Source organism: Leucopleurus acutus, assembly GCF_964270905.1.
Source record: "Leucopleurus acutus genome assembly, chromosome: 8".
NCBI classification, from domain to species: Eukaryota; Metazoa; Chordata; class Mammalia; order Artiodactyla; family Delphinidae; genus Leucopleurus; species Leucopleurus acutus.
In genome coordinates this window covers 58077646-58104343 of record NC_139151.1, presented here as the reverse complement: position 1 = coordinate 58104343, position 26698 = coordinate 58077646, and the positions used below count along the sequence as shown (strand labels likewise).

The 26698-nt window shown below is 46.7% G+C and overlaps 1 protein-coding gene across 1 annotated transcript in view; it reads right to left on the bottom strand.

Moving 5' to 3' along the window:
* C2CD3 (C2 domain containing 3 centriole elongation regulator) overlaps positions 1-26698 on the bottom strand; it is a 127279-nt gene continuing 100581 nt past the window's right edge. The window contains exons 29-33 of the mRNA XM_082845335.1: positions 26108-26269; positions 22446-22666; positions 19588-20506; positions 14995-15106; positions 1-239 (exon numbers count right to left, since the gene is read on the bottom strand). Coding sequence (XP_082701461.1) covers positions 99-239; positions 14995-15106; positions 19588-20506; positions 22446-22666; positions 26108-26269 — 1555 coding nt within the window. The 3' untranslated portion in view covers positions 1-98. The remainder of the gene's footprint in view (positions 240-14994; positions 15107-19587; positions 20507-22445; positions 22667-26107; positions 26270-26698) is intronic.

The following is a 26698-nucleotide window of genomic DNA, read 5'->3' as shown; positions in this document are numbered from 1 at the left end:
GCTGGTGGTGGTTTCAGGGCTTTCACAGCCCTGAGGGAGGCCAGACAAGGCTGAGGGTGAGTGGGTGGGTGGTCCTTCCCTCAGTATCTTGGGCTGCATTAGTCTTTCTGGGAGTATCGGGAAGAAAATATTCGTGCAATCCTGCGAGTTTCTTCCTCAGACAGGCTGGGAGGCAGCGAGTTAGGTCTGGGACGACAAGGCTTTTGGGACAGGGCTCCCCCGGTGGTCTCGCTCTTGCCCTGGAGAGGAGGAGGTCAGCTAGGTTAGCACTGCGCACATGGCACTGCCTAAAGATGACTTTGACTCTTCTCGTCTTTTGGTCCTTTGGCTAATACTGGTATAGAGCTGACTGATTTGCAAAGCACTTTACATACCTGAGTGTGTTTAACCCTCGCCTCGACCCCATAGGTTGGTTCCCATGTCATGGATGAGGCAACTAAAGTTCAGGTGAAATAAACTCAAGGTCCCACAGCTCGGAGTAGCAGACCTAAGATGTAAACCCCTGTTCAGACTCCTTCTATGCCTCTGGAGAAGGAGGGGCAGTCTCCTCCAGGACATTCCTTCTCTTGCTGCATGTGTCTAGACAAGTCATTTGTCCTCGAAGCGTGACTGTCCCATGTGTGACCCTGCCAGGGAGAAGATGCTAGTGAAAAATACACTATCTGTATGGCCCTGGGGAGTTCCTGGAGCTGCCAGGTGTCATGAAGCACACACCCACAGCCCTGCTACCAAACATCTCCCAGTCTTGGGCTTACTGGGTATCACGAATTTCCCCTTTAAGGTGTGTGCATTTGGGTTATGATGTCATGGTCCTTGGACTCCTGTATGTCTCACCCATTTGCTCCTCTAACCCTTTTGTTTGCTTGTTTCTGTGCTTACTCTGTGCCAGGTTCCTGCCCTGAAGGAGCTCAAAGGATACAGGAAAGCCACCCCAGGCAGGTGGCTGACAGCAAGGCCCCAGGGAAGAGGTGGAGGCCTGGTAGAGGAAGAGGCAGTGCTGAAAGGACATGGGAGTTGCCCCGACAGGCAAACGTGGCTGACTCCACAGCGTGCAGCCTGTCCCCAAATACTGAAAGCACACGCACCACTCCCTACGCCCCAAGAATCAGCTTGGTGGAGACCCTAGTGATTAAGACTACTTCCCTGCCCCTTAGTAATTCTGCTAATGGGAAACTGAGGCCCATTGCTTGTGGGAGTAGAGTTGCTTGTGGGATCAGCAATATTCAGTAATTCCTTCTTTCCTTCACTTCTTTAATCTTCTTACTGCTTACTGTGAGAGGGAGATAGAGATGAACAGTTCTCAATCTCCATAGCTCAGAGTTAAACTGGGGAGACAGAGAGAGCTATTCAAAGAGTTAGAATAGTAGCCGGGAAGTGATAGGGGGAATGGAAGTCAGGCAACCTTGAGGGTCCCTGCCAATCTGGAATTCTAAATGCCAAGGGAGTGCATACAACCTGACAAGCTCTCAGCACTGACAGCCCACAGGCAGGTTCTCTTTGCTGGAGAACCAAGAGCAAAGCGGAGCTAGGGGCTGGACATGCCCAGCAGAGGTGAGTACATACAGCTCCCCCATCTTCCAGGCAGGCCTAGGCTAAAAGGGGAGAAAGGAAACCCACCCCGTGCTGGTGTTTTTGTTCTTCCTTTCAAAACATGGGAGGCACCTGCACCCCATAATGCCTCAGGCTGGGGAGGCCAGCCACCCAGCCACTGCCTGAGGCTCTCTCCCTCCAGACTGGATGCTCCTGCAGGGCATAGCCTGTCTCTGATGCTTGTGACTCCCACTGAGACAGGTCCAAGATGGGAGCTTGGAAACTGATAGACCAGTGAATGGGTCAACCCACAGTGACCAGAGGCTTAAATTAATTGGGGAGGAGACTGCCTCTTGCAGCAAATATCTCATTCAGTCATTCATTCATTCCAGAACCAGTGATTGCTCAAGCTAGAGGGGAGACGAATGCTGACCTACCCAGCAATCCCAAAGAGGAAACTTAAAGCCCGGGAGCACAGAGAAAGAGCAATTCATTCAGAAAGGGCGGCTTCATGCAGAAGTGGGATCTGAGACGCGCAGGGTTTCAGCAGAGCTGTGTGTGGGGTGAGGTCACCGCACTGCAGGGGCAGCATGAGCACAGGCCTGCACCTGCCAGCTGGGCTGACATCTGTGAACCAGCCACAGCCAACCTCGCAGTACCCACACCTGGGCCCAGCCACCTAGGGGGCCTTACCTGCATGGCCCAGGCCCGGGGACAGGACGGGGTTTGGCTCTGTGTACTGGGCAGGGCAGAGCTGTGGAAGGCCAGCAGCATGTGGCTTTTGTTGACCTCAAAAGGGTCTAAAAAACGTCTTGACTAGTAGTAAGGTCTCTTTCTTCGTCAGGGTTGCTATCCTGAGACATACAGCCTTGGTGGGGCTGGGCAGAGGTGTAGCTGCCCACGCAGGGACACCCCTCCATGTACCCACCACTCCTCTGAAAATACTCCCATGCTCCTGCTGGAGCTCTGGGGGCACCAGCAAACTGTCACCATAGCTTATGGTTTGAGGAGCCTCAGCCTCCCTGGGGAGGCAGGAGGAGCCCACATGGAAGCACGACCATCAGACTGAGGGGCTGCAGGGGCCTTGGAGTCTGGACAGTGGGTGTCATACGTGGGGTGAAGTCCCTGGAAGGGTACTTTCAAGAAGACGGACTTGAAACATGAAGGTGGAATCTGAACAAAGAGTATGAGAGAGGATATTCCAGGTAGAGTCTTAGATTGAGCAAAGGTGCGGAGAAGGAATTTATTTGCTGGGAAAGCCAGGGGGATGGGACTGGTTGACTGCAGGTATGGAGAGCGGAAGACAAACCCAGCAAGGGAGGGGCTCAAGTTCCTGAATGTCTGGGGAGGAACTGACCATATTCCTCTTGGACTTTCCAGTGATCGGGGGGCGTGGGGCTGACCCCTGTCCTGGGGTGAAGGACAGAACAGGCTTTACTGTGGTCTGGGTGTTAAGCCTGGCAGTATATGAGGGGCTCTGATTGTCCCTTTAAATCCATCCAGCTCTCCTATTAACTTCTCCCACTTCCAAATATGGGGACCTGCTCTTTTCTGGGCACCTGGACACCCAGGCTTCTCGGCCTATTGTTTGAGACAGATGTCTCAAAGGAGCCTTCAATGTCAAAGGCAGAACTCCAGCAGGGAGAAAATAAAGCATCAGGGGAGGAGTAAGGAGCAGTGGTGGCAGGAAAATATAGGGCTTCCAGGGGTTCCTCACACCAAGAGGCTAACCCTGGTGGGGGAGTGGCTCTAGTCCTGGCTCTACCACTTCTTAACCAAGTGGCTTTGGGCAAGTCACTTCCTCTCTGGGCCTTGGTTTCCTCATCTGAAAACAGATCAGGATGAGCAGGTAATACAGGAGGAGGCACCCTGTAACCCAGGGACTTACCCCGGCCCATGGCTCCCTCTTTGGCCAGCTCCCTGTGATAGCATCTTCTCCAAACACTCTCTCAGGAGGCTCCAGCCCTCTTCTTTGGCCTCGAAATGTGAGCTGATTCAAGCCACTGTGTTCTGGGTTCCCTCCATCTAGTCCCCAGATGGATATCCCTACATAGACCACATGTTTCCAGGAGGGTGGTAGGTGCAGGCACCCCCATTTACCCCTGCTTCTGGGTGTCCCTGGGACTTTCTCAGAGGGGAGGCAGTGGGGTGGAGTGGAAGGAACACTGGTCTGTGGCCCAGCCCAACTGCTTGAGGCCAAGACACTTTGTCTCTCTGGGTCTCAGTATCTTCATTACCAAGTGGAGCTGAGAACTTGTTTGCCTCTTTGCCCCAGGTCTACCGTGAAGCTGAAATACAATTCAGATGTGACCAAGGCTCTGGCCAGATACAAAAGCACAGGGGCTAAATAAGCTGGAGACACCAGCTGCGGAGAGCAAAATGAAGCCCTGCTGTTCCGAGACCTCACTTCAGCTGGAGCAGAAGTGGGGTACAGCACCCCCAAAGGGATGCCCAGGGCTAGGCCAGGACTGGCCATACTCTTCCTCTACCATTGCCCCCCACCCGTTGAGCCCCTGGGCCTGGCATCAGGTCTGAAGTTTTGTTTTCTTCCCCAGAGCAGATCCCTTACAATGACATAAACACTGCCTCAGGGGCTGGAAGCAAAACTTTCCAAAGAGCTGAAAACAGAAAGTAAACAGCCAGCTGGTTCTGGCTGGCTAGGATAGGGCTGCCGACAGATGGCTGCTTCAGAGATGAGTGAGGCTCCCTAGAGCCGCCTGCCTTGTTCAACTTTCACCTACTTGGCTGGCTGCCTTCCCCTCCCAGAGTCCTCTCCAAAGGCTGGGACTAGGACTTCCCTGTGCTAAAGAGAGTAGCAAACTCAGCAGCTGCAACTAAGAGCAGGGGGGAAGCGAGGACAAGACTCGCAGACCAGGTGCCCAGCCTTGAGAGGCCAATCCTAAATCTGACCACCTAGCCCAGCTGCAGTGTGGCTGGGCTCCACGCTCTGAGCTCACCCTCCATTCCTGCCTCAGAGTTCTGGTCATGTGGTTCTCACTACCTACATGCTGCCTCTGTTCCTCCCCACCCCCCGATGCCTCCCTTGCCTTCCTCCGAGAAGGCTTCCCTGACAACCGGCCTATTCCGCAGGGCCTGTGTCACCTCTCAGCCCGGGCCTCAGTCTCCCAGCCTGCACCGTGAAGACGCCAGACTAGATCAAGACTCTTCAACCTTCTGAACCCACTCCCTGCCAGTGAGAGGGAAGGGTTAAAGTGACACTCTTGGAACTCCTGGCTCCTCCCAGACTCTGGCCTCAGCGCTCAGGCAACTTGAGCCTAGCACCTGCCCAGCAGACCCGCAGGCCCTTTCCCTCGCGGTGCCGGCCAAACTGCATCTGGGCTAAGGTGGGCACCAGCCAATTCTGGCTGCTTCCCCTGACTTCTGTACACCCTTGGCCAGAGAGCTCATCTCCTCCTCAAAGCTTTGTGTGGCCTGAATCAGAAGCTCTTTGACCTTTGGGACTCCTCCTGGGTCTCTGCAGAGGGCTAGGGACTTGGTAGCTAAAAGAGGTGAGGTAACAGGTCAGGGCTTCTTGCCCCACGATGGGCAGCTCAGCCATCAGGCCTGGACCATAGGGTGAGAAGAGGACACCAGGCTCAGGAACTTCTCTTGGACTCCAACCATCTGGTCTGGTGATTTATAGAGGACTGGGCTCCTCTACCAAGACTGTGTTTCTCTTAGATGGCTCTGGGCTTGGGGAAGGGAAACCAAGGGACAGAAGAATTCTTTGGGCTCCTGGGAGAAAAGAAGCAGCCTCAGGACTCAAAGGCAGGCAGGCCACGGACTTCTGAGGCTAGGGCTCTACCACCTTTAGGTGGGGGCAGTGGGTCATCCTGGGTCTCTAACTCAGGGTCTGAACTGAGCACACAATCAACTGCTAGGGCCCTGAGCAATGCTCTCCATCCTTCTGGGGCTGCCCTGTGGGGTCTAACTTCCCAGGTCCCTGCGGCTCCCTGCGCCTGGTGCTAAGCTTTTGATGATGTCCCTATCCCTTAGCATTTTTTTCCTACTAGTCCCCCCAGAATGTAACAGCACAAGAGGGGAAGTTGTCTCAATAATAATGATGATAAAAATAACAATAGTTAACATTCATATAGTTCCTACTATGTCATGTGCTAAAAACTGCTCTAAGTACTTAACATCTTACTCGGTTAACCCTACACAAGCTCTAGTAGGCAGGTACTGTTTCACCCATTTTTCAGATAAAGGAACTGAAGCACAGAAAAGGTAGGTAACTTGTACCAGGTTACACAGCTAGAAAGTGGCAAAACTGAGCTCTGAACTTAGGCTGTCTGGATTCAGAGGCCATGTGCCTAACCGCTATACAAAACTGCCTGGTAGGAGAGAAGAGGGACGTATAGCCACAAATTACGTCCGTGTTGCCTCCTCAGACCTTGTTCAGCACCTCAGAAGGCCAGAAGCAGAGCCAGGGCAAGAAACCAGGTTTGGGCTTCCCTGGTGGCACAGTGGTTAAGAATCCGCCTGCCAATGCAAGGGACACAGGTTTGAGCCCTGGTCCGGGAAGATCCCACATGCCACGGAGCAACTAAGCCTGTGCGCCACAACTACTGAAGCCCGTGTGCCTAGAGCCCGTGCTCTGCAATGAGAGAAGCCACTGCAATGAGAAGCCCGCACACTGCAACGAGAAGGGCCCCCGCTCACCGCAACTAGAGAAAGCCCGCGCGCTGCAATGAAGACCGAACGCAGCCATAAAAAAAAAAAAAAAAAAAAAGAAACCAGGTTTGCTGACTCAGCTCCCCAGCTGCCTGGGGATTGATCCCGATGATGTCTGAAACACTGTGGTCTGGCCAAGTGGAGGTGAGAACTCTAATGTGGGGTGGGAGTTGGACAACTCAAGGCTTTCAAGGGGACACTTGTGCCTGGCCTTGTTGCCGACCTCCTGCCTCCTACACACACTCCTCATGAACAGTAGCATCTGGCTCCAGGCCTGTGGTTAGTCCAGGAGCTCAGATGACAGGCTGATTCTTGCTCTTCTGATTCCTATCCTGACTGCTTTGGTCCAGGCTGATCTCTCCCCAGCTCTGACCTCCTCTCTAGCACCTCCTGTTTGTACTTCCCGGTTACCACATTCTGTTGATTCTCTGAGAGGTTTCTTTTCTCCAAATCCACAGCCTTCAAAGCCTTTCCTTCATCTTTGCTGAATTCTACTCATGCCACCGTACATGGCTCTGTCTTCCTTTCCCTGTACGCATTCTCTTTGTTTTGTTTTACTTAAGTGCTAATATAGGCTAATGTCATTTGAGAAAGTTAGTGAGTGGTTTGGTGGCCAGTGCCTCTCAAGGAACTGTGACCTCCCTGAAGAGGGTCCATGGCACCACGTCTAGCACTTTAAGCACGACGGGCGCTTGGTGGAGTTGGTGGAACTTACATATAAAGCTTAGTCCCCTGGGGAACTGTAAGCTTTGGTGGGGGAGGGGACCACAGCTCCTTCTCTGTCTACTTCTGCACCTAGCTCAGGACTATTGGCTTTGTAATTTGCTGAAAGATGTACATTTCAAGTTAGAGGCCCAAACTACTTTCCTACTCTCTGGCCTGCCTGTCCTCAGACCCACCTCGGGCTCTCCTAGTCATCGATGTTAAGTTACTGGAGGGTTCTGAGTGGAGAAGTCACATGATTTATTGATGATTTACTTAACGTCTTAAAAACTTAACAGGATACTGTATGGGGAATGGGGGCAAGGGTAGAAGCAGAAAGGCAAGTTTGGAGGCTCCTGCAACAATCTAGGCGAGAGATGATGACAGTTTAGACCAGGTAGTGGTGGGAGTGGTGAGCAGTGGATGGATCTGAATTTAGAGGTAGAGCTGCCAGAATTTCCTGGTGGATTGGAAATCAAGGCATCAGAGAGGATTCCAAGGGTTTTGGCAGGAACAATTAAACTAGAAGGATAGAATATCTATTAACTGAGATGGGGAAGACCAAGGAACAGAGCTGAGGAATAAAATCTGGAGTTGAGTTTGGATATATTGAGTAGGCAGCTGGACATACGAGCCTAGAGTTAGAGGAGAGGTCTGGGCTAAGATAATCATTATGAGTCTTCGGCATATAGAGGGGATTTAAAGCCTTGAGATCAGACAGGATCATCTAGAAAGTAAGTGTAAATAGAGAAGTCTAAAGACCACACCCTGGTCACCCCTATTAACAAGTAGGGGAAATGAAGGAGAACCAGCAAAGGCGGCTGAGCAGGAGCTGCCACCAAGGGAAGAAGAGAACCAAGAAGCACTGATGCCTTAGAAACAAGTGAAGAAAATGTTTACAGGAGAGAGATCAACTGTGTCACATGCCGCTGAGAGATCAAAGAAACTGGGCACTCAGATTTAATAACTGGTTTAGGAATATGGAGGGTTTTTTTTTGGATTTTGACAACCTTGAAGAGTCCCTCCCTCCTCCGGTGGTAGAGTGGGGTAAGAGTCAGATTACAGTGGCCAATCACACTGGCTTCAGTATGGAGACACATGGTGGTGGGAAAGTGTGGCTGTGAGTAAGAGTAGTTAGAAACAGCTATGGGGGAAACAACTGGGGCTAGATAATGAAATGGTGAGAAGTGAGTGGATTCAAAGATATTTAGGGGACAGAATTCACAGGCCTTGGTGATGGTGGGTTGTGGGGGATAAAAGTGTAGGAGGAGGGGAAGACGACACACATGCTCTGGCAGTGGTAACTACATGACCGTGGTCGTGTTTACTGAGATAAGGAACGCTGGCGGTAGAGGGGGTGTGCAAAGGAAGATGACAAGCTCAAGGTCTGGATGTGCTGAATTGTTCATAACATCAAGTAAAGACTTCTAGGATGTAGGTGGATCCATGTGTGTCTGCAGCATGGCAGAGAAGTCTGGACTGAAGATAAGGATTTGAGAGTCATCGAACTGTAATAATAACTGAAATAACTGAAGTGGTTGAAATTTCCCCAAAGAAACATCTACAAGAGCAGAAGACAGAAGTCTGGGGAAAACAACATGTACATTAGTGCTATCTCATCCTCGACCTCCCCTTTTAGAGAAGTTGATAAAACTAGTTTGCCCCTGGCAGCTAAGCAAACAGAATCAGAATTAACTACATAAAACTAGGGAGCTGTCCCATTGAAGAGTTACTTTATCACAAAGAGGAAAGAGAAAGCAGAGGCAGCAGAACCTGACTGATTCATAAGGAATTTCAAAGGTGCCACTGGATGGCTGTTCGATGGTCCTGCTAGACCCGCCATCCTCCTCCCTCCTTTGCTTCTTGAAGAGGTGACAACCAGAAGATGAAACAGTCATGAGGAAGGGGGGCTGAGAGCTGGCCTCTACACCCTATCTGTGTGACACCTGGTGCTCTTCAGTGCAACCATGCTTTGAGGCCTGATCACCTCATCTGACAGATGACACAGACTCAGAAAAATCAGAAGACTTGACGAAGTTCACACAGAGAACTGTATCCACTATACTGTGGGGAAAAGGGGAAAACACCTGTTTCACAAATGCTAGAAATGGAGACTGTCTGGGAGGTTCCTGGGTTCAGGTGCATTTTTCAGTGTGGTTGAAGGATTAGGCCTTCCCTTAGATCTTGTGGTGGAGCCAGGTGACCTAAGTATAGCTGTCCCAGGACACTGGGTGAGAAGAGTCAGCCTCTCAAAATGCTCCTCTTCAGCCTTCAGAGCCTTAGGAAGAGGCAAAATAGATGGAATCCTCAAGTTGGGGGTACAGGACAAGGCTCCTGCCCTCCCCTGCCCACCTCTTACTTTGAGCTGTTGGCTGTGCCTGAAACATAACCACAAATAGAAGACAGAAGAGAAAACAGGGACTTCCCTGGCAGTCCAGCGGTTAGGACTCTGTGCTTCCAATGCCAGGGGTGTGGGTTCGATCCCTGGTCGGGCAACTAGGATATCGAATGCCAAATGGCATGGCCAAAATAAATAAATAAATAAATGGACATACGAGAAAATAGAAGCTTCCATCAAATGGGAAACTCTATCACCAAATCTAATCCTATCTGCTTTAGCACCCATCTTCTCTGTCTGCCTGTATGCTTGTATGCTATAGGGTGAGTTTTCTTTTTCTTCTCAACAGGCTAATATCTCCACATGTGCTCTGGATCCAGGGACTAGACTTTCTATTCTCTCCCTCTCCTGCATCTTCCCCTTCTTCTTTTCTCTACTGGTCACTGCACTGCTGTACAGAAAAAGCTGAAGCCTTTCCCAAATAAAAAAAAAAACAAAACAAAAAACCAAAATAACTTACCTTATCTCAGATGCTACCCCACCCGCTATCCTATACTTCTGATCCATATTCACAGCCAAATCTATGGAAGGACTTGGTGTCTCCATTTTGTCACCATTCAATCATTCTTACAATTTAAATTACATACGATTTTGTGATTTCATGGTGTAATATACCAAAGAATACTAACATATTTAAATTATGAAGCATGATAAAAATGAACATCAATAAACCCACAACCCAACCTAAGAACTAAAGCATTGTTAATACTGTTGAATAGACCTATGTGCTCTTCCTCCCCCATCCTATTCCCAGCCTCTGCAACTGTGAACATTGTAGTCAAACTGTTGAAAACCAAAGAAAAAAATCTTAAAAGTAGCCAAAGAACAAAGGTCACATAACATTCCGGGCAACAACAATAAGGATGATAGCTGCTTCTCATCAGAAACAATGGAGGTCAGTAGAATGTGGAGTGATAGTTCTAAAATGCTAAAACAGGTAATACCCTGGCCGTCCAGTAGTTAGGATGTGGAGCTTTCATTGCTGAGGGCCAGGGTTCAATCCCTGGTCGGGGAACTAAGATCCCACAAGCTGCATGGCGTGCCCAAAATTAAAAATGAATGAATGAATGAATGAATGAATAAATAAAATGCTAAAACAAACACAATTCAAGTTAGAATTCTATATCCAGTGAAAAAGTATCTTTGAAAAATGAAGGCAAAATACATTTCAGCCAATTGAAGCTGAGAGCATCAGCTCCCAGTAGGTCTGCACTACATGAAATTCTAAAGGAAGTTCTTCATGCTGAAAGGAAATGGTAATAAACTGAGACCAGGATGTGAAGAAGGAATGAAGCCAAGAGCATAAGTTGCAGAAAACGTGCTGCTACAAACCCATCAAGTAGTGAGAAAGGCTCATCACCAGTGAGGACGACGAACACCCTGATGTTTCCTGGATCGTGGGACTTTCAATGCTGAAAATGAGACAGCTCGGGTGAACTGTGATGACTGTCTACCCTAACTAGGACCCCGAATAAAATCCTGAAGAGGGAGCTGTTCCTGAGAGCAGCAGACAAACAATGGAGTTTTGCTGTGGGCAAGAAAGAGAAAAGGCTACAAAGTGTATGAGACTTTATCTTCTCAAAACTAGACTTGCCCTTTAACTGAAGTAAACATTATTACATCCCTCTCCCACCCTTTGTATCTTATGTTTAATAGATCAAAGATAATAAGTCCCCCCAGGAGCTGGCACATCATGAAGGCAGAAACACAAAAGCAGGAACTGCACAAAAGCAGGAACAGCAGTTCCATTTGGCAGTTGAGAGCTGACAGCTCAGACACAGTGACTCACAGACCTCCCTTCCTACAAGGCACATCTCACTCACATTTCACCCACTTGGCTGGGAGGGGAAGAGGGAAAGGAAACTAACAGTGTCTGTGTTTTTCCTCTAGGGTAATTCTTGTCATCCTCTTATTAGGTAAGAATTCTATTAGCCTGATGTTACTTTAAAAAAAACCAAGACTCAGAAAGGTCAAGTCACTTGTCCAAGATCACTTAGCCACGTCGCAGATTCAGTATTTCATATCATAGATGTCTTGTTCAAAAGCTTGTGCTTGGTGCTGGACACAGCCCTGCTACCCTAGCATAAGTGCTGACGTGAATACATGGGGCATGCAAGGGAAGATGCAGAGTAGAAGGAACTGGTGACCTGAACCAGAGTAGAAATAAGGCCACGGAAAAGCAGAGCTTCTGGTGGGGACTGGCACCTCTCCTCCTCTAGGACAGGAATACAAATTTGATAAAAACTGAGATGTGTGGGAATTTACACTTATCAATGTGCCAAAGAAATGAGGTGTCCTCAAAATGATGCTGGGGAAGCTGGGGGAGAAGTGGGGAAGGAAACCAGTAAAAGAACTAGACATCTTATGGCTTCTCTTTAGGACTATACCCCTAGGCTCCCAGGATACTTCTGGACTGACCCCATCTGTCATCAAAGTAGGCCCTGGAAGAGCATTAAAAAATGTTTAAACGTTAACTGCAAAATGAAACCTATATAAAGAAGGCAAATTAGTTAGAAAAATATACCGTAAGCCAAGTGTCATGATTTTAAAGTGGTGCAGCGGAAAGCACAGAGTTTGGAGTCATACTGGTTGGGAGACCCTGGGTAGGTGACAACCTACTTAACCTTTATGTGTGTCAGTTTCTACAGAATAGAAACTATAATACCTTGTAAGTCTGTATGGGAAGTTCTGTATGGGAACCTCAGTTTTCTCATCTATTAAATGGGGATAACAATAGTACCCCTCTTATTGGATTCTTGGGAGAATTAAATCAGTTTACACATGTAAAATGCTTAGAATAATGTCTAGTGCACGGTAAGCATTACATAGGGGTTGGCTATTATAATTAACAAATAAGCTAATACATTTTGCTCATAGCATGTATTATTCTCTCAAATTGTTTTTTTCAAAGCTCCACAATCCACCTCCTAGAGTAATGAAAATAAAAACAAAAATAAACAAATGGGACCTAATTAAACTTAAAAGCTTTTGCACAGCAAAGGAAACCATAAACAAAACGAAAAGACAACCCACAAAATGGGAGAAAATATTTGCAAATGAAGTGACCGACAAGGGATTAATATCCAAAATATACAAACAGCTCATGCAGCTCAACATCAAAAAAACCAAACAACCCAATCAAAAAATGGGCAGAAGATCTAAATAGACATTTCTCCAAAGAACACATACAGATGGCCAAAAAGCACATGAAAAGATGCTCAACGTGGCTAATTATTAGAGAAATGCAAATCAAAGCCACAATGAGATATCAACCTTACAGCGGTCAGGATGGCCATCATCAAAAAGACTACAAACAACAAATGCTGGCGAGGGTGTAGAGAAAAGGGAACACTCCTACACTGTTGGTGGGAATGTATGTTGGTGGGAATGTAAATTGGTACAGCCACTATGGAGAACAGTATGGAGGCTCCTTAAAAAACTAAAAATAGAACTACCAGTAATCCCACTCCTGGAGTGTGTGTGTGTGTGTGTGTGTGTGTGTGTGTGTGTGTGTGTGTGTGTGTATATGTAAGTAGTGCTGCAATGAACATTGGGTTGCATGTATCCTTTCGGATTATGGTTTTCTCTGGAGATATATATCAATATATAGTGCAACTGTAACTAGTGCTGCAATATATATATATATATATATATATATATATATATATATATATTGCAGCACTACTTACAGTAGCCAAGACATGGAAGCAACCTAAACGTCTATCAACAGAGGAATGGATAAAGAAGATGTGGTACATATATACAGTGGAATATCACTCAGCCATAAAAAAGAGTGAAATAATGCCATTTGCAGCAACATGGATGGACCTAGAGATTATCATACTAAGTGAAGTAACTCAGACAAAGATCATATGATTTCACTTACATGTGGAATCTAAAAAAACCAATACAAATGAAGTTATTTATAAAACAGAATTAGATTCACAGACTTCAAAAACAAATTTATGGTTCCCAAAGAGGAAAGGTGGCAGGGGGAGGGGTAAATTAGGAGTTTGGGATTAACATACACACGCTACTATATATAAAATGGATAATCGGGACTTCCCTGGTGATCCAGTGGCTAAGACTCTGTGCTCCCAATGCAGGGGTCCCAGATTCAATCCCTGGTCAGGGAACTAGATCCCACATGCCACAACTAAGAGTTCACATGCCGCAACTAAAGATCTCACATGCCGCAACTAAAGATCCCACATGCCTCAACTAAAAGATCCTGCACGCAGCAACGAAGATCCTGTGTGCTACAACTAAGACCAGGCACAGCCAAATAAATATTAAAAAAAAAACCCAAAATGGATAATCAATAAGGATCTACTGTATAGCACAGGGAACCCTACTCAATATTCTATAATAACATATATGGGAAAAGAATCTGAAAAAATATGGATATGTGTATATGTATTACTGAATCAGTTTGCTGTACACCTGAAACTAACATTTTAAATCAACAATACTTCAATCTAAGATAAAAATTAAATAAAAAGAAAAAAAGTCTTCATTGGACTGTTGGTGAGATGAGATGAGCCTAACCATCGCAACTGCACAACCAATAGAAATTTACTCCAAGATTTCACTTACTCTTATAAACTGCGTGCCCAAATAATAAAAAGGAGAATTAAAAATAAAATAAAAGCTCCATGAGGCAGGGGCTTTGTGTCTCCTCCTCAGTACAGCACAGTAGTTAGAAACACAGATTTTGAAACCAGACTGCTTGGGTTCTAATTCTGGTTCTACCACTTAACTACGTGTGTGAGGCAAGTTACTTAATCGCTTTGTGCCTCAGTTTTCTCATCTTAAAATAGGGATAAAAGTATGTACTTCATCAGGTTGCTGAATTAAAGGAGTTAACCTAAAGTGCTTCAAACAGTGCTGGGTACCTGGCAAGCACCACTATGATCATCGTTTTCAGCTTAAACGCTGCCTCCTCAGGGAAAGCCTGTTCTTTCTCAGAGCATCTAGGACTCATCACAATTTGTAAATATTTTTTGTTTACTGTTTGTACTCCGTTAAGACAGGGAATTTGCCTTATTTACTACTGCATGCTCAGCACCTAGCACAATGCCTGATACAGCACAGGTACTCAGTAAATATATGCTGAATGATTAGAGAAGCAGATATTATTTCCGTGCCACCTGCGAGAAAGGTCCGGTGCTGTGTCAAGGCAGAAGAGAGCACAGCTAGGATTTGCACCAAGGTTCCAACCACCTAACTCAGCTGCATGACAAATAGTTATGAGGTATTCTGTAAACAACAAATAGGTCTAACACTCTGTTACTCTCTTCATCCAGACCTTACTCATGTGCCACGGTCTCCCGAGGTGGGACCTCCTGTTTGAAGCTTCCTCCATTCAAACCCATCTTTGCTTAGCTGGAGCTCCCACAGCACTCAGTATGTGTTTCTTAGCTGAGTCCTGTTTTTACACTTCTGTGCTATTTCTTCTACCTGTCATCTCAGCTGACGATGCCCTTGCTCTTAACACATTTGCTCTTCCTCACTTTTCCCGAGCTCCTCCCACTGCTGGGCCCACAGGATACGATCAGCACAAGCTTGGAGAGTGACCACTGCTGCTGCCTTTCCAGGAGCATGGCCGGGGCCACTCTGCATTCTGTATGCTTTCATGAAAGAGATGATGACTCTATAGGAAACAGGAGGTCGGCCAGGTGTCCTCTTACCTGATCTGCTGTGGCTGGTGGTGGCAAAGCTGTAGAGAGAGAGAGCATCCGCAGGGAGGCCTCCAACTGCTGGGGAGGTAAAAAGAAGTTGGGCACCACAATGGGCTCTGGGCTATAAAGGTAGTTAAGGGACACAAATACCTAGAAATCTTCCCCAGACAAGCATCTCCTCTGACCTCTACCAACCCTTTGTTTCCCTCCAACTTATTCCTGCCCATGAATCCTTTGCTCAAGTGGTTCCCTCTGCCTGGAAGGCTCTGCAACTCCTAACAAATTGGTCTATACTTTATGGGTCACTTCAGATCCCGCCTCCTCCCGGAACCCTCCTCTAAATCTCAGCCACAGTGACCCCTCCTTTCCTAGTCTAGTGCCCAGTCTGAAACACAGGCTAATGCTTTTTTTTTTTAATTTTTTTTTTTTGGCTACGTTGGGTTTTCGTTGCTGCGCATGGGCTTTCTCTAGTTGCGGAGAGCGGGGGCTACTCTGCGTTGCGGTGAGCGGGTTTCTCATTGTGGTGGCTTCTCTGGCGTGGAGCACGGGCTCTAGGCACACAGGCTTCAGTAGTTGTGGTAGGCAGGCTCAGTAGTTGTGGCTCACGGGCTCTAGAGCGCAGGCTCAGTAGTTGTGGTGCACCAGCTTAGTTGCTCCGCAGCATGTGGGATCTTCCCGGACCAGGGCGCGAACCTGTGTCCCCTGCATTGGCAGGTGGATTCTTAACCACTGATTCTTAACCACAGGGAAGCCCGGCTAATGCTTATTTAGTCTGATATGACTCTCAATTTGTTTTCCCCAATATTCCCTAAGCTTCTCAAAGGCAGAGGCGGTGTATTTCCTTCAGTCACCTCACTACTTCCCTAGAGCCCCATGAGGCTGGCAGGTAGCAAGCACTGGGTGATACTTGCCGAGGGCCTGCTGGCCAAAACCTGACAGGGTAGGGGTGGGAAGGTGGCTCCAGGGCAGCATCTTAGGCTAGAAGGTGCTGCCTGGCATTGAAGGAGGGCCTGTCCTCCTGGGTGTTCAGTGCTCACATCCAGAAACGAGGGCTCTGTATAAGTAGGCACAGCTGATCCACCACCTGGACATGAGCCCTAGAAGTCGGGTGCTGTATCTTGCACTTCTCCATATCCTCTGGAGGTACCCAGTACTGTGTTGAGAACACAGTGTTCCACAAATTTGTTCAGTCAAAGCAATGATTCAGTTTAGGAGGGGACTATTTTGATGGTCTATTTGTTTCTGTTCAATAAGCGAAGTATCGTTCTGATGCAAATTGGTCTATCACTGTTCTTCCATGCTAGACTTCGAACTCGAGGAGGGCAAAGATGAGCTCTCTTTCACACTATATTCCTGTCACCTAGCATAGTACCCGAGACACAATAAATGTTCAATAAATATCTACTGAATGAATGAAATGCATCATTTCCTGCTTTGGCTCAAGTCCCTGATTTTTCTACAGAGAGGTGGGGATGGAGTTGGAGATCCTGAAGGGAAGGAGCCCTTTGACCTCAGCCTTCCTCAGAGGCCCCGGTGAGGTAGGACCTATTTGCTGTCACGCTCTGACTGCTGAGGACTCAGCCTGACAGTCAGCTTGGCTGTGAGGTGCCCAGGGTGTGCTGAAACACCAAGCTCCCCTGCTCAGCCCGGCACCACCTGTCTTTCTAAGGGTCTTGCTCCAACAGTAACCTCTGTCACTTATTAGATGGTACCTTCACAAAAGTTCACACTTTGTGCCTGTTCCTTCTCCTGTAAGATGGATATAATAATTGTACCTTTTGTTTTGAGAATTAAATGACATTATATATACAAAGTGCTTAGAATGGTGCCTGACACATAGCATGTACTCAGTAAATGTCAGCCCTTCCTGTCTCCCCAGTTGAGGGGGAAAAGTCACCACTGGTTCCCTCACACCTACTGAAATCTGCTTTCCATCCCCACCTCTGCACTGTCCTCCTAATGCTAAAGCCAGTGAATACATGTCAGTCCACATTGTGCTGGACTTGTCTTAAGCATCAGGGTGCTGACCACCACTCCCCGAAACCCTGCCGCTCCCATCTCTCTCGCCGGCCCTCCTCCACCTCCGCCATGGGCGCGTCTGCTCCCCCTGCCCTCATGTACTGGTGATCCTCAGGGCTCTGTCTTGTGTGTGTGGCTCTCCCTTTCCCTGTCTCCTTGCTGTTCTTGTCTGTTTCCAGAGATATCTACCTTTATAGCTGATCTCATCCTGAACTCCGGGCCTGCATTTCCTCCTGGACGTCTCACAGGCACATGTGCAAAATAGAAATCTGCCTCTTCCCTCCAAACTGTCTGCCTTCATTTGCTATTTCCTACCTAGTAAATGACCTAACTTGTGACAGAAATCTCTCAGTCATACTTCTATTTTCCTCTTTCTCACCCTGCCCCTATCTAATCCTCTCAGATCCCTCCTCCTTTTCCTCATCATAAAACAGTCTATGCTTTAGGTCAGACTTTCTTCATCTTTCATTATTACTGCAAGTTTCCTACCTGGTCTCCTTGCTTCTGGTCTCCACTGACCTAATCCAGCCTCTACAAGGCACTGGGAGAATTTTCTAATATGTAAATCTGACCAATCATTTGCTTGCTTAACATTTACTGAACACTATTTACGCACCAGGCACTATGCTAGGTAGTTTACATTGTTAATTCAATTTTCACAACAACCCCACAAGAAAACTACTGTTATTACTTATTTATTTAAAGATAAGGAAACTGAAGTTTAATCTGCTAACAAGACAGAGTCCAAGTACCTTAGCCAGATATAAAAGGCCCCTTCAGATCCAGCCCAGCTTCACCCCTCACCATCCCTCTTATCTGGGGGCTCTAACCACAGTGACTTCTGCCCACAGGCTAGGCTCCTTCAAGTGGCTACGCCTCTGCGCACACAGTTCGCTGTGACTAGAACGTTCTTGTCCCTGCCTACAGAATGGCTATTCATCTTTGAGGTCCAGCTCTACTGTCTCTCTTTCTGGGATACCTCCAGAGTTATGGCAGCTTCCACCTCTTGTTCCCTAGCATTTTGTCCATGCCTTAGAACAATAAAGGCTATTTATCACTGCCTATTTACTGTTACTGTCATTACCTGTCTCCTACCTCGTAACGGGAACTTCTCGAGGTAAGGTCTGATTCAAATCTCTGTCGTCATTACACAGCACCGGGCCTGGCAATACTCACTTTTTGAAAGAATGAGTAGTCGGGAAGGCCCGAATTAAAGCAGTGCCCTTAGGACCTGGCACATGTGACTGCTCCTCCACTGACCATAAATTCTGAGCACAACTAAATCGACTGCAGAGGCAGAAACATCAGAAGCCAGGAAGAATGAGGCCAGGAAAGAACACCGAGGCACTCTGCTTTCAGTGCTCAGCCTCTAGCCATTTCACGCTTTAAGCCTCTCCTGAGCCCATACCCCCTACCCTCAGGTTTCTCTCTGCCTTGCATCAAGAATCACATCTGTGTGGTACGTACAAATGTTCCCACTCATTTGATTTTCTCAAGAATCCTGTGAAACTGATAGCTCATTTCAATCTATATTTACTGATCCTTTCTGTGTGTCATGTCTGGGGACATGGAGAAAGACAAGGTCCTTGACCTCCTTGGGAATGTACAGTCTGGTGGGTAAGGGATTATTACCTCCATCTTATAGGTGAAGAAATCGAGCCTCAGAAAGGTTAAACTATACGCTTGATGTTACACAAGCAGTAAGAGCTGGGTCCGAATGGTCGAAGTCAGGCCCCCTGATTTCTAGTGGAGAAAGGACTGCAAAGCACTACAAAGGCAGCCTGCTTCACCCACCAGCCCTGCAATAACCCCTGCTTATTGTTGGGATATCAGGTGAGCTGATGTGATCAGCTGGTTAGGCTACAGATGTGAGGGCTACTGATGGTCCCAAGTGGTTTCCTTTCCCCATAACATGCCCATCTGCATTTCAAAGGAGGAAGAGGGGGAATGTCAGATGCCCCTCTCCCCATCAACACTGCCATCCTGGGGGGGCTTGGGTAAGACCATTTCAACAGTGCCCACTTTCCCCTCCCCTTGGACCCATCACTTGCCCTTAAAAAAAGTTAATTAGGCAAGTCACTAAAACTCTGAGTCTCCATTTCATTACATGCAAAATAGAAATGATACCAACTTTAAAGATCTGTGTGGCCGAATGCAAAATGTACGTAAAGTGCCTGGCACACGGTAAATGCTCAATCCGTGGTAGGACTCTTCTTTCTCTATACCCTCCCCTGAAATTTCAACTGAGATTAATGGTCTCATTCCTTAGATGCAGAACTTTGCCTTCAGGTGTAAAATACCCAGAGATTAATCAGATAAATCAGGCTAGGATAGGCTAATGAATGTACTACCAACATCTAAACCCAGTACGAAGCATTATACTTCAGAGGCCTGATGATAATGGTAGAATCGTAGCACCTGATCAGTACAGGTGAGTCTTCAGCAGGAAGGGGTTCCCCATGCCCCTGAGTGCATTCTATGAGGGGGGACACTGCTCACGCTCATGCAGCTGGCCTAAGCACCGGCACCCAAAATGCCTAGAGATGGCTTAAGGGGCTACCTGGGGGAAACACCAAAGGATACAGAAGGATGCTCTGCTTCGTGGACACCTCTGACCCAGATGTCTGCTGCTTCTGCCTGATGTCAGGGCAGTTGATGGGTGGCTGCTTATGGTTTTCCCTTCTGCTCTGGGAGGCTGGGTGTAGAGGGAGCTTCTCGGAGCTATCAGCAGAGTCACTTAGCTCATCAGAGGCCACTTCCTTCTCAGCCTGGGCCTCTGGCTTGGGCTCCTGGTCCTGGCCTGCCTTTGGTGAGTGCCACCCAACACAGGTTTTGCTCTGTTGGGCTCCTGAGAGTGTCACATGGGAGCTGAGCTGAGGGCCTGCTGAGGCAGGCTCTCCAATCCTGGCCTTACAGGCCATGTCCTCACAAGGAACAATACTTTGGCTAGGAGAGCCCTGCCTATGCAAGTGGGGGTTAACAGTCCTTTCCGGGCTGGACAGAAAGCTACTTCTGACCTTGAGCTCCTCTCTGGGGAAAGGCTCTGAAGGACAAGAGGGGCCTTCCCTCTGCCCCTCATCAGGCTGAGGGCTGATGATCTCACTTGCATCTGACATGAAACTGGACCAAGGGCTAGTTTTGTCTGTCACGGTGGTGACCTCATTGAGGGCCCTGGGCTCAATGATGTCTTCTTCATAGTCCTCATCACTGTAGGCCAGGCCTGCCCTGGTGTCCTCACTGCTCTGCATTCTTGTGGTGGGTACCGTGTGCCCCAGGGCCTCGTGAAGCATTCCTCTTCCACCTGAAGTCTCTTCAAGAGTAGAGGGAGGTGGGGAGTTTCTGCCCTCATCTGGAGCTCTTGCCAATGGCAGGTCTGGAGTTGTGCTTCGTTCTTGTGTGGCTATGTCCTGAGCATCTGGGAGGGTGGTGACTTCTCTGCTTCTACTCCTCGCTTGGTGAGAACGCAAAGATCCTTGGGAGTTCCGGGTGATAGTCTGCAGATCTAAACAGTAACAGATATCACTCTTACGACAAGGTAGGGCCCCAGACCACTCAACTTTCCCACATTAGCTTCTAGTTTCAGATGTAGTCTTGCAATCAGACCTTTGAACAAACCTTAAAGATAATAGTTAATTTGCCCCCAAGAGTCAGTGAAACTATATTCAAGGTGGTACAATTTCTAGCATTTTATTCTAATATCAGAGGACCAAAATCATTTATAGCTGTGGTTACGTCTGTGGAAACACTTTCAGAGACTATCTGCTCATGCTCAGGAATTCTTGGGAGCTGGGAGTCCTGGTAGGAATGTTCATGCTTCCATTTACTTCAGTAATTACCTATATTAAAAACCAAAATGAGAATCCACTTATTTACCTATTTGATGACAGCTATTAGAACTATTTTATTTGGAAAATAAAAGCAAAGAAATACCCATGAACCAAATGATAAGGCTGTGGAGATTTGTGAAGAAAATGGAGGCGGCATGGTGTGCTGGAAAGAGCACAGGCTTTGGAGCCAGTCAGGCTTGGGTTCAAATCTCTACTGTCACTTGTCAATTTTGTGGTTACGAGCAAACTATCCTGAGTCTGTTTATCTTTAAAATGTGATAAAACACCACCTTTTTCACAGCGTTATGGTGAAAAATATATGAGATAAATGGGCATACATTGTGTAGCACATATATAGGCATTCAGTAACTCCTTTCAAAATTCATCCTCTCCTTGTGAAAATCAGTTCTCCTTCCGTCATCCCCTTGCTTAGAACTCCCCTTTTTCTTCCAGGATAAAGATTAAACTACTAAGCTTGCCTTCAAGGCCCTTCGGCTTCAAGCCTTTGATTCTCCTCACTCTCCTCTTTTAATATGACCTTTAAAGGGATTCTCCTTATCCACTCTCACCTCCACCCCAGACAAGCCTCCCTCTGTTTTGCTCTTATGCTTTCTTTCTGGGGGGCAGCTTCTTTGGTTGACTATAGAATGCATGCTTGATGAAAGCACAGACAATGCCTGTCTTGTCCACCACTGTATCCTGCCAGAACTAGTGACACAGTAATGCCTGGCACGGTTGGTGCTCAATAAACAGTAAGTGGAAGCCAAACACAGAGTACACTTCTGTGGTCCTGGCTACCAAAAGGTTAGGTATCTGGGAGAAGAGGGCAGGAAGGTTTGTGTCTAATATCAACCATGGTGGCTTGCTTTCCCTTTAAAGAGAAAAAACTGAACTTATTCATCCCTGTGTAGAATCTACACATTCTGCTTGAGAAAAATGATCCCGGGAATTCCCTGGCAGTCCAGTGGTTAGGACTCTGTGCTTTCACTGCTGAGGGCCCGGGTTCAATCCCTGGTCGGGGAGCTAAGATCGCGGTGTGGCCAAGAAAAAAAAAAATCTCCCTGAATGATATCAATACAGTCAAAGTGAGAACCACCACTTAAGGGGGCTTTTCAAAGGGTAGACTATGGACCACCAACACCTAGAATCATCTGGGGTGCTTGCTAAAAGTGTAGTCTTCTGGCCTCTGAGAATTAAAATCTGAAATATGTTTGTAGCTGAGTTTTTCTGAAAATAGAGTGGCACGAGTTCACGAACTGCCACTGAAGAACTCATCTAATCCATTCCCCTTTTTCTGGTTGGGGAAACTGAAGCTCAAGAAGGGAAAGGGTATGCTCAGAGTCAAACAGTTAAGTCCGTGCCACAAACCCACCAAGGACTCGACTTGGGTCCCCTGCCTCTCAGTCCCATGTTCTTTCCATTGCACATGTCCCAGTGCCACGCTACTACGTCTCTCCTTGCAAAAGGAAGACAGTAAATAAGTAAGTAAGAAAGATGGTGAAAGCTGTTGGTCTCTATTTGCCATAAAGACTTGTCTGAAGGCACACATTCAAATGCTTTTTGAATAAGTACCCATGACCATAACTCCTCAACAAGAGCGGCCCTGAGCCATACCCGTGATTAACGAGCTGACTTGCAACACCAGGTTATTGGATTTCTCCAGGATGCAATGGCTTTCGGGGTCTAGGCTGCTGGCTCCTGGCCGAAGATGGTCCCCCTGACTCTCTTGGCACTGCGAGATGGCAGTATGGGTCTGAGGACTGAGGGGAAGTAAAGGCTTGGTGAGCTTCTGGCTGAAGTACTGCTGGATCTGATCTAGCTCACTCAGATTCCTCCTGCAAAAGAAGAAGGGGAGAAGAAAAAAGGGTCATTCACTGGGATTATGAGCATCTTTTATGTTCCCCTGACCTTCCATTGCTTGAGCTAGGACCTTAGCATCTCTCACTTGGTCTATTAACAGCAGGGCCCCTCTCTCTCCAATCCACCAATTCATCCTTCACCTCTCTGACTACAATCCCACTGCCGGGGACAACATTTTCCCCCTCTATCTGGCTAATGGGATTCCTCTTCTGATGTCCAGCAAGTCCTACCTCCTTATAGGGAACCATTCTTATCATCATTCCAGTCCTCACTTCCCCTTACTCTGGACTAGCACTGACCTCTGCTACCTTTTAACCATTCCTGATGGAATGGTTCAAGCAAGTGACCTTCAAGCAAGTGACCTCTTCCAGCAAGCCTTCCCTGACTCTCTAAGTTGGTTTAAGGGCCGCTCCTCTGTGCTCTAGTCTTTCTGTACTCTTCAACCATATCATTTGTTTGTTTCACATCAATTTCCCTTGATGTGATGTGAACTCTATGCTGGTTCCTTTATATCTACTGCACCCAGCACAGTGCTTGGCACAAAATGAATGAATGCTGAATGGATAAATAGACATGAATAAATGGGCTTTACAAAAATCTTCTATTCAAAAGCCTTTAATTGGGGCCCATTCATTCTTACTACTCCGAGGAGAAATCACACCAACTATTACCACCTTCACTTGCATAGGATTTTACGTTTTATGCTTTCAAACACATTACCTTGTTTAATTCTCATCCAACCAGATGAGATCAGTAATTACTGTTTTACAAATAAGGAATGTGAGGGTCAGAGAATTTAAGTGATTTGTCTAGGGTAAGAAGTAGCATGCAGCTACTCAGAAATTGGAACTCCAAGACTTATGCTTTTTCCATTGCAGTACATGGGCTCTGTCCCAACTGGGTTCATTTCTGCCTCACACCCCTGCAGGCTAGAACCCGAGTTCAAGCTGCTCCCGGCTCTGTCCCTGTCCTATTCAGGGGTGCAGCTCGTATCTCTCCTTTTCAAAGTCCATTGCCCCAAGTCATTAGGCCACCTCTCCCTTAAACTTCTTCACTCTTGGCATCTAACCTTCTGCCTTAGATTTTCCCTTAGTTTTCTCATTATGTGTTAGTTTAGTTTCCCTAACTAGGCCATGCGCGTCTGCTAATAGAAGATAACATCTCAAACTTCTCTATTTCTCTAGTATACTCAGTGTGCCTGGCACAACTTGCACAACGCAGACACTAAATAACTGTGAAGTAAACAGAAAGTCTTTCTATCCTTTTGTTAAGAACAGTCTGCATATCTTAGAGTCAAACGTAAATTAAATGAGAGGACAAAGCTGATGCTTATTCTATCACTAGAAGCCACAACTCTATCAAATCATAGTGGATTTACTTAGGTGTCTATATCTGGGTTTATGCCACATAGATAAATACCTGTAGCAGGAACATGCAGACAAATGTCAACTTGGTGAAACTTTAGAAAATATGCAAACCCAAATAGCCTTGTCAGAGGTTCTGGGTATAGAACCTATTAACACCTAGCTGCAAATTCCTCATTTGTGGGAAAAGTTTGGTAATACTTGCCCTGCAGGCCTCACAGGATTGCTGTGACTCAAATGAAACACTGCTTTAGGGCTCCATGAACCCAAGGAAGTAATGCAAAATTGACATTATCTTGTTTCATCTCTGTTTCGTAGAGAATTTGTCTATGGCAGTGGTTCTCAAAACCTGGCTCTAGGACTGGCAGCATCAGCCTCACCTGAGAAGTTGTCAGAAATGCAAATTCTCAGGCCCTATCCTAGACCTACTGAATCAAGAACTGTATGGGTAGGTCCCAGCAATAACTGTTTTAATAAGCTCTTCATGTGATTCTGACACACACTAAATTTTGAGAACCACTCCTCCAGGGCAGTGGTTTTTAGCCTGATGGTTTTAGCTCCAAGGGGATATTCGGCAATGTATGGAGACATTTTTGGTTGTCACAGCTGGGAGAGGGGTGCTACTAATATTTAGTGGATAGAGACCAGGGATGCTGCTAAATATCCTACGATGCACAGGACAGGCCCCCACAGGCAAAATATCTGGCCCCAATGTCAACAGTGCTGAGGCTGAGAGAAACTGCTCTAGGGTGAAGGAGAGTTTCTTTCTCTCCTTCCTCAGTGGGTGCTAAAGTATGTCAATTGAATGGACCAATAAAATGCAGCCACACTGTTGATGGTTTTACTTAGCCTCCAATCTCCAGCATCTTCCTAGAATGAGAATCTGAACATATTACTTTCTTATAAGTTTGAGCAATTTCCCAGTCTATAGCATGACTGCTCAGTCCTTTCTAACCCATGTCCCACCAAAAAAGATTTGCCAATCTTTCATTCTGAGCTTGTTTTATGAAATCAAATAATAGATTAGTTTTTTCAAAAAATAAAATCCTTTTTTATATTTGTTTCCTCAAACTTTACACATTCTCTTCCTCCCGACCCCATCACTTTCCATTTGAGAATCACTGTTGAAAAAGTGCAAACTCTTGGCCTGACATTCAAGGCCCTTCAAGAACTGACTCCCACACAGCTTGCCCTGCTCCCTACATCTTATGCTCAGCCTCACCCTAACTGCACTGCTGGTATCTCCCCAAACTGGGCTTATTGTTTCATGCTCCTGGCCTTAACACATTTTTTTTCTGCACAGAATGCCCTTCATATTTGTTGACTTGTTCCTTTAAAGACCAGTTCAAATGTGACTTCTTTATATCTTTCCATGTACCTTATCTTACTCATTCCTCCATGTATCCTTGGCCAGAAAACTGGAACTCTTATCATACATGGTTATAATTATAATGGCAACATGGCTGTCTCCTCTGCTGGGAATGGCAGAGCCAGGATTGGAAATCAAGTCTATCTGACTCTGGAGCCAAGTCCTTTCCATTGCACCACACTTCTTACTAGGTAATCCAGGGGCTGATCCAAATGATCTCTAATGGTCCTTTCAATTCTCACAGTGCTTTTCTGGCTTAGATGCTGACTAAACTAAGAAAGAGATAGGGAAGCATTAACAGGACAGATGCTGGTCTGGAAGAATCCAGTGGCTGTGAGGATAAAGACAGTGAGACAGCAGGCAGGATCAGGCTTCATAAATTGTACAGTAGATGTGAGGGTGGTTATTATTAAGTTTGATGACCAATCTAAAGTTTCTATATTTATAGATGGACCAGAAATATAGCCCCCTGAAGGACTGGAAGGCCCCAAGCTGAGACAGATTCATCTGTGAGGAATCCTGTGAGGCTCCAGGTCCACTTCGAAGCTAACATACACGAAAGCCCTTGCTAAACATCCCGGAGCGGTGGTAGCTGATAGAAAGCAGTACTGCAGGTTGCCTTTGCCCCTTCACCCTGCGCTCCACTATGGTTCCCTGTGTCTTTACTCAGCAGAGAGCCTCACCTGAGGGAAGTCAGAATGGAAGTATGGGAGGAAAAGGGTGATGTGGTCAGTTTGTCATCACTTGGCAAGATTGCCTCTCCCTGCTGCAGGGATTCATGGAATCGGCGGATGTTCTGCACATGCTCTTCATGGCGTGATGCCTTGCTTCTTGTGGTACTGCTTCTATCAGGAATAAATGGGGGCAAAATAAATTCCCAACCAATGAGAAAACAAACAATAAATTCGTGACAACAAACAAATCACCCTCCTGACATGGTACCGCAAATCCATCCCCACTACCACAGTTCTGGCTTCATCGACTCAATTGCTTGGATTATAATCATCTCCTGAAAATTCTGTCTTCAGTCTTATTCATTCCCCTTTTATAAATTCTCTACATTATAGCCTCAGTGATTTTTTAAAAACACAGAACTGAAATAACAATAACAACATTTATGGAGTCCTTATTACGTGCCAAGCACTGTTCTAAGCATTCAACATATACTAACCTATTCAATTACTATCATTCCTTTCTAGCTTTGGCTTCTCTTTTTTTATCTTTAGAACAAATTTCAAGTTCCTTAGCATGGTATTCAAGAACTTGATCCCAGC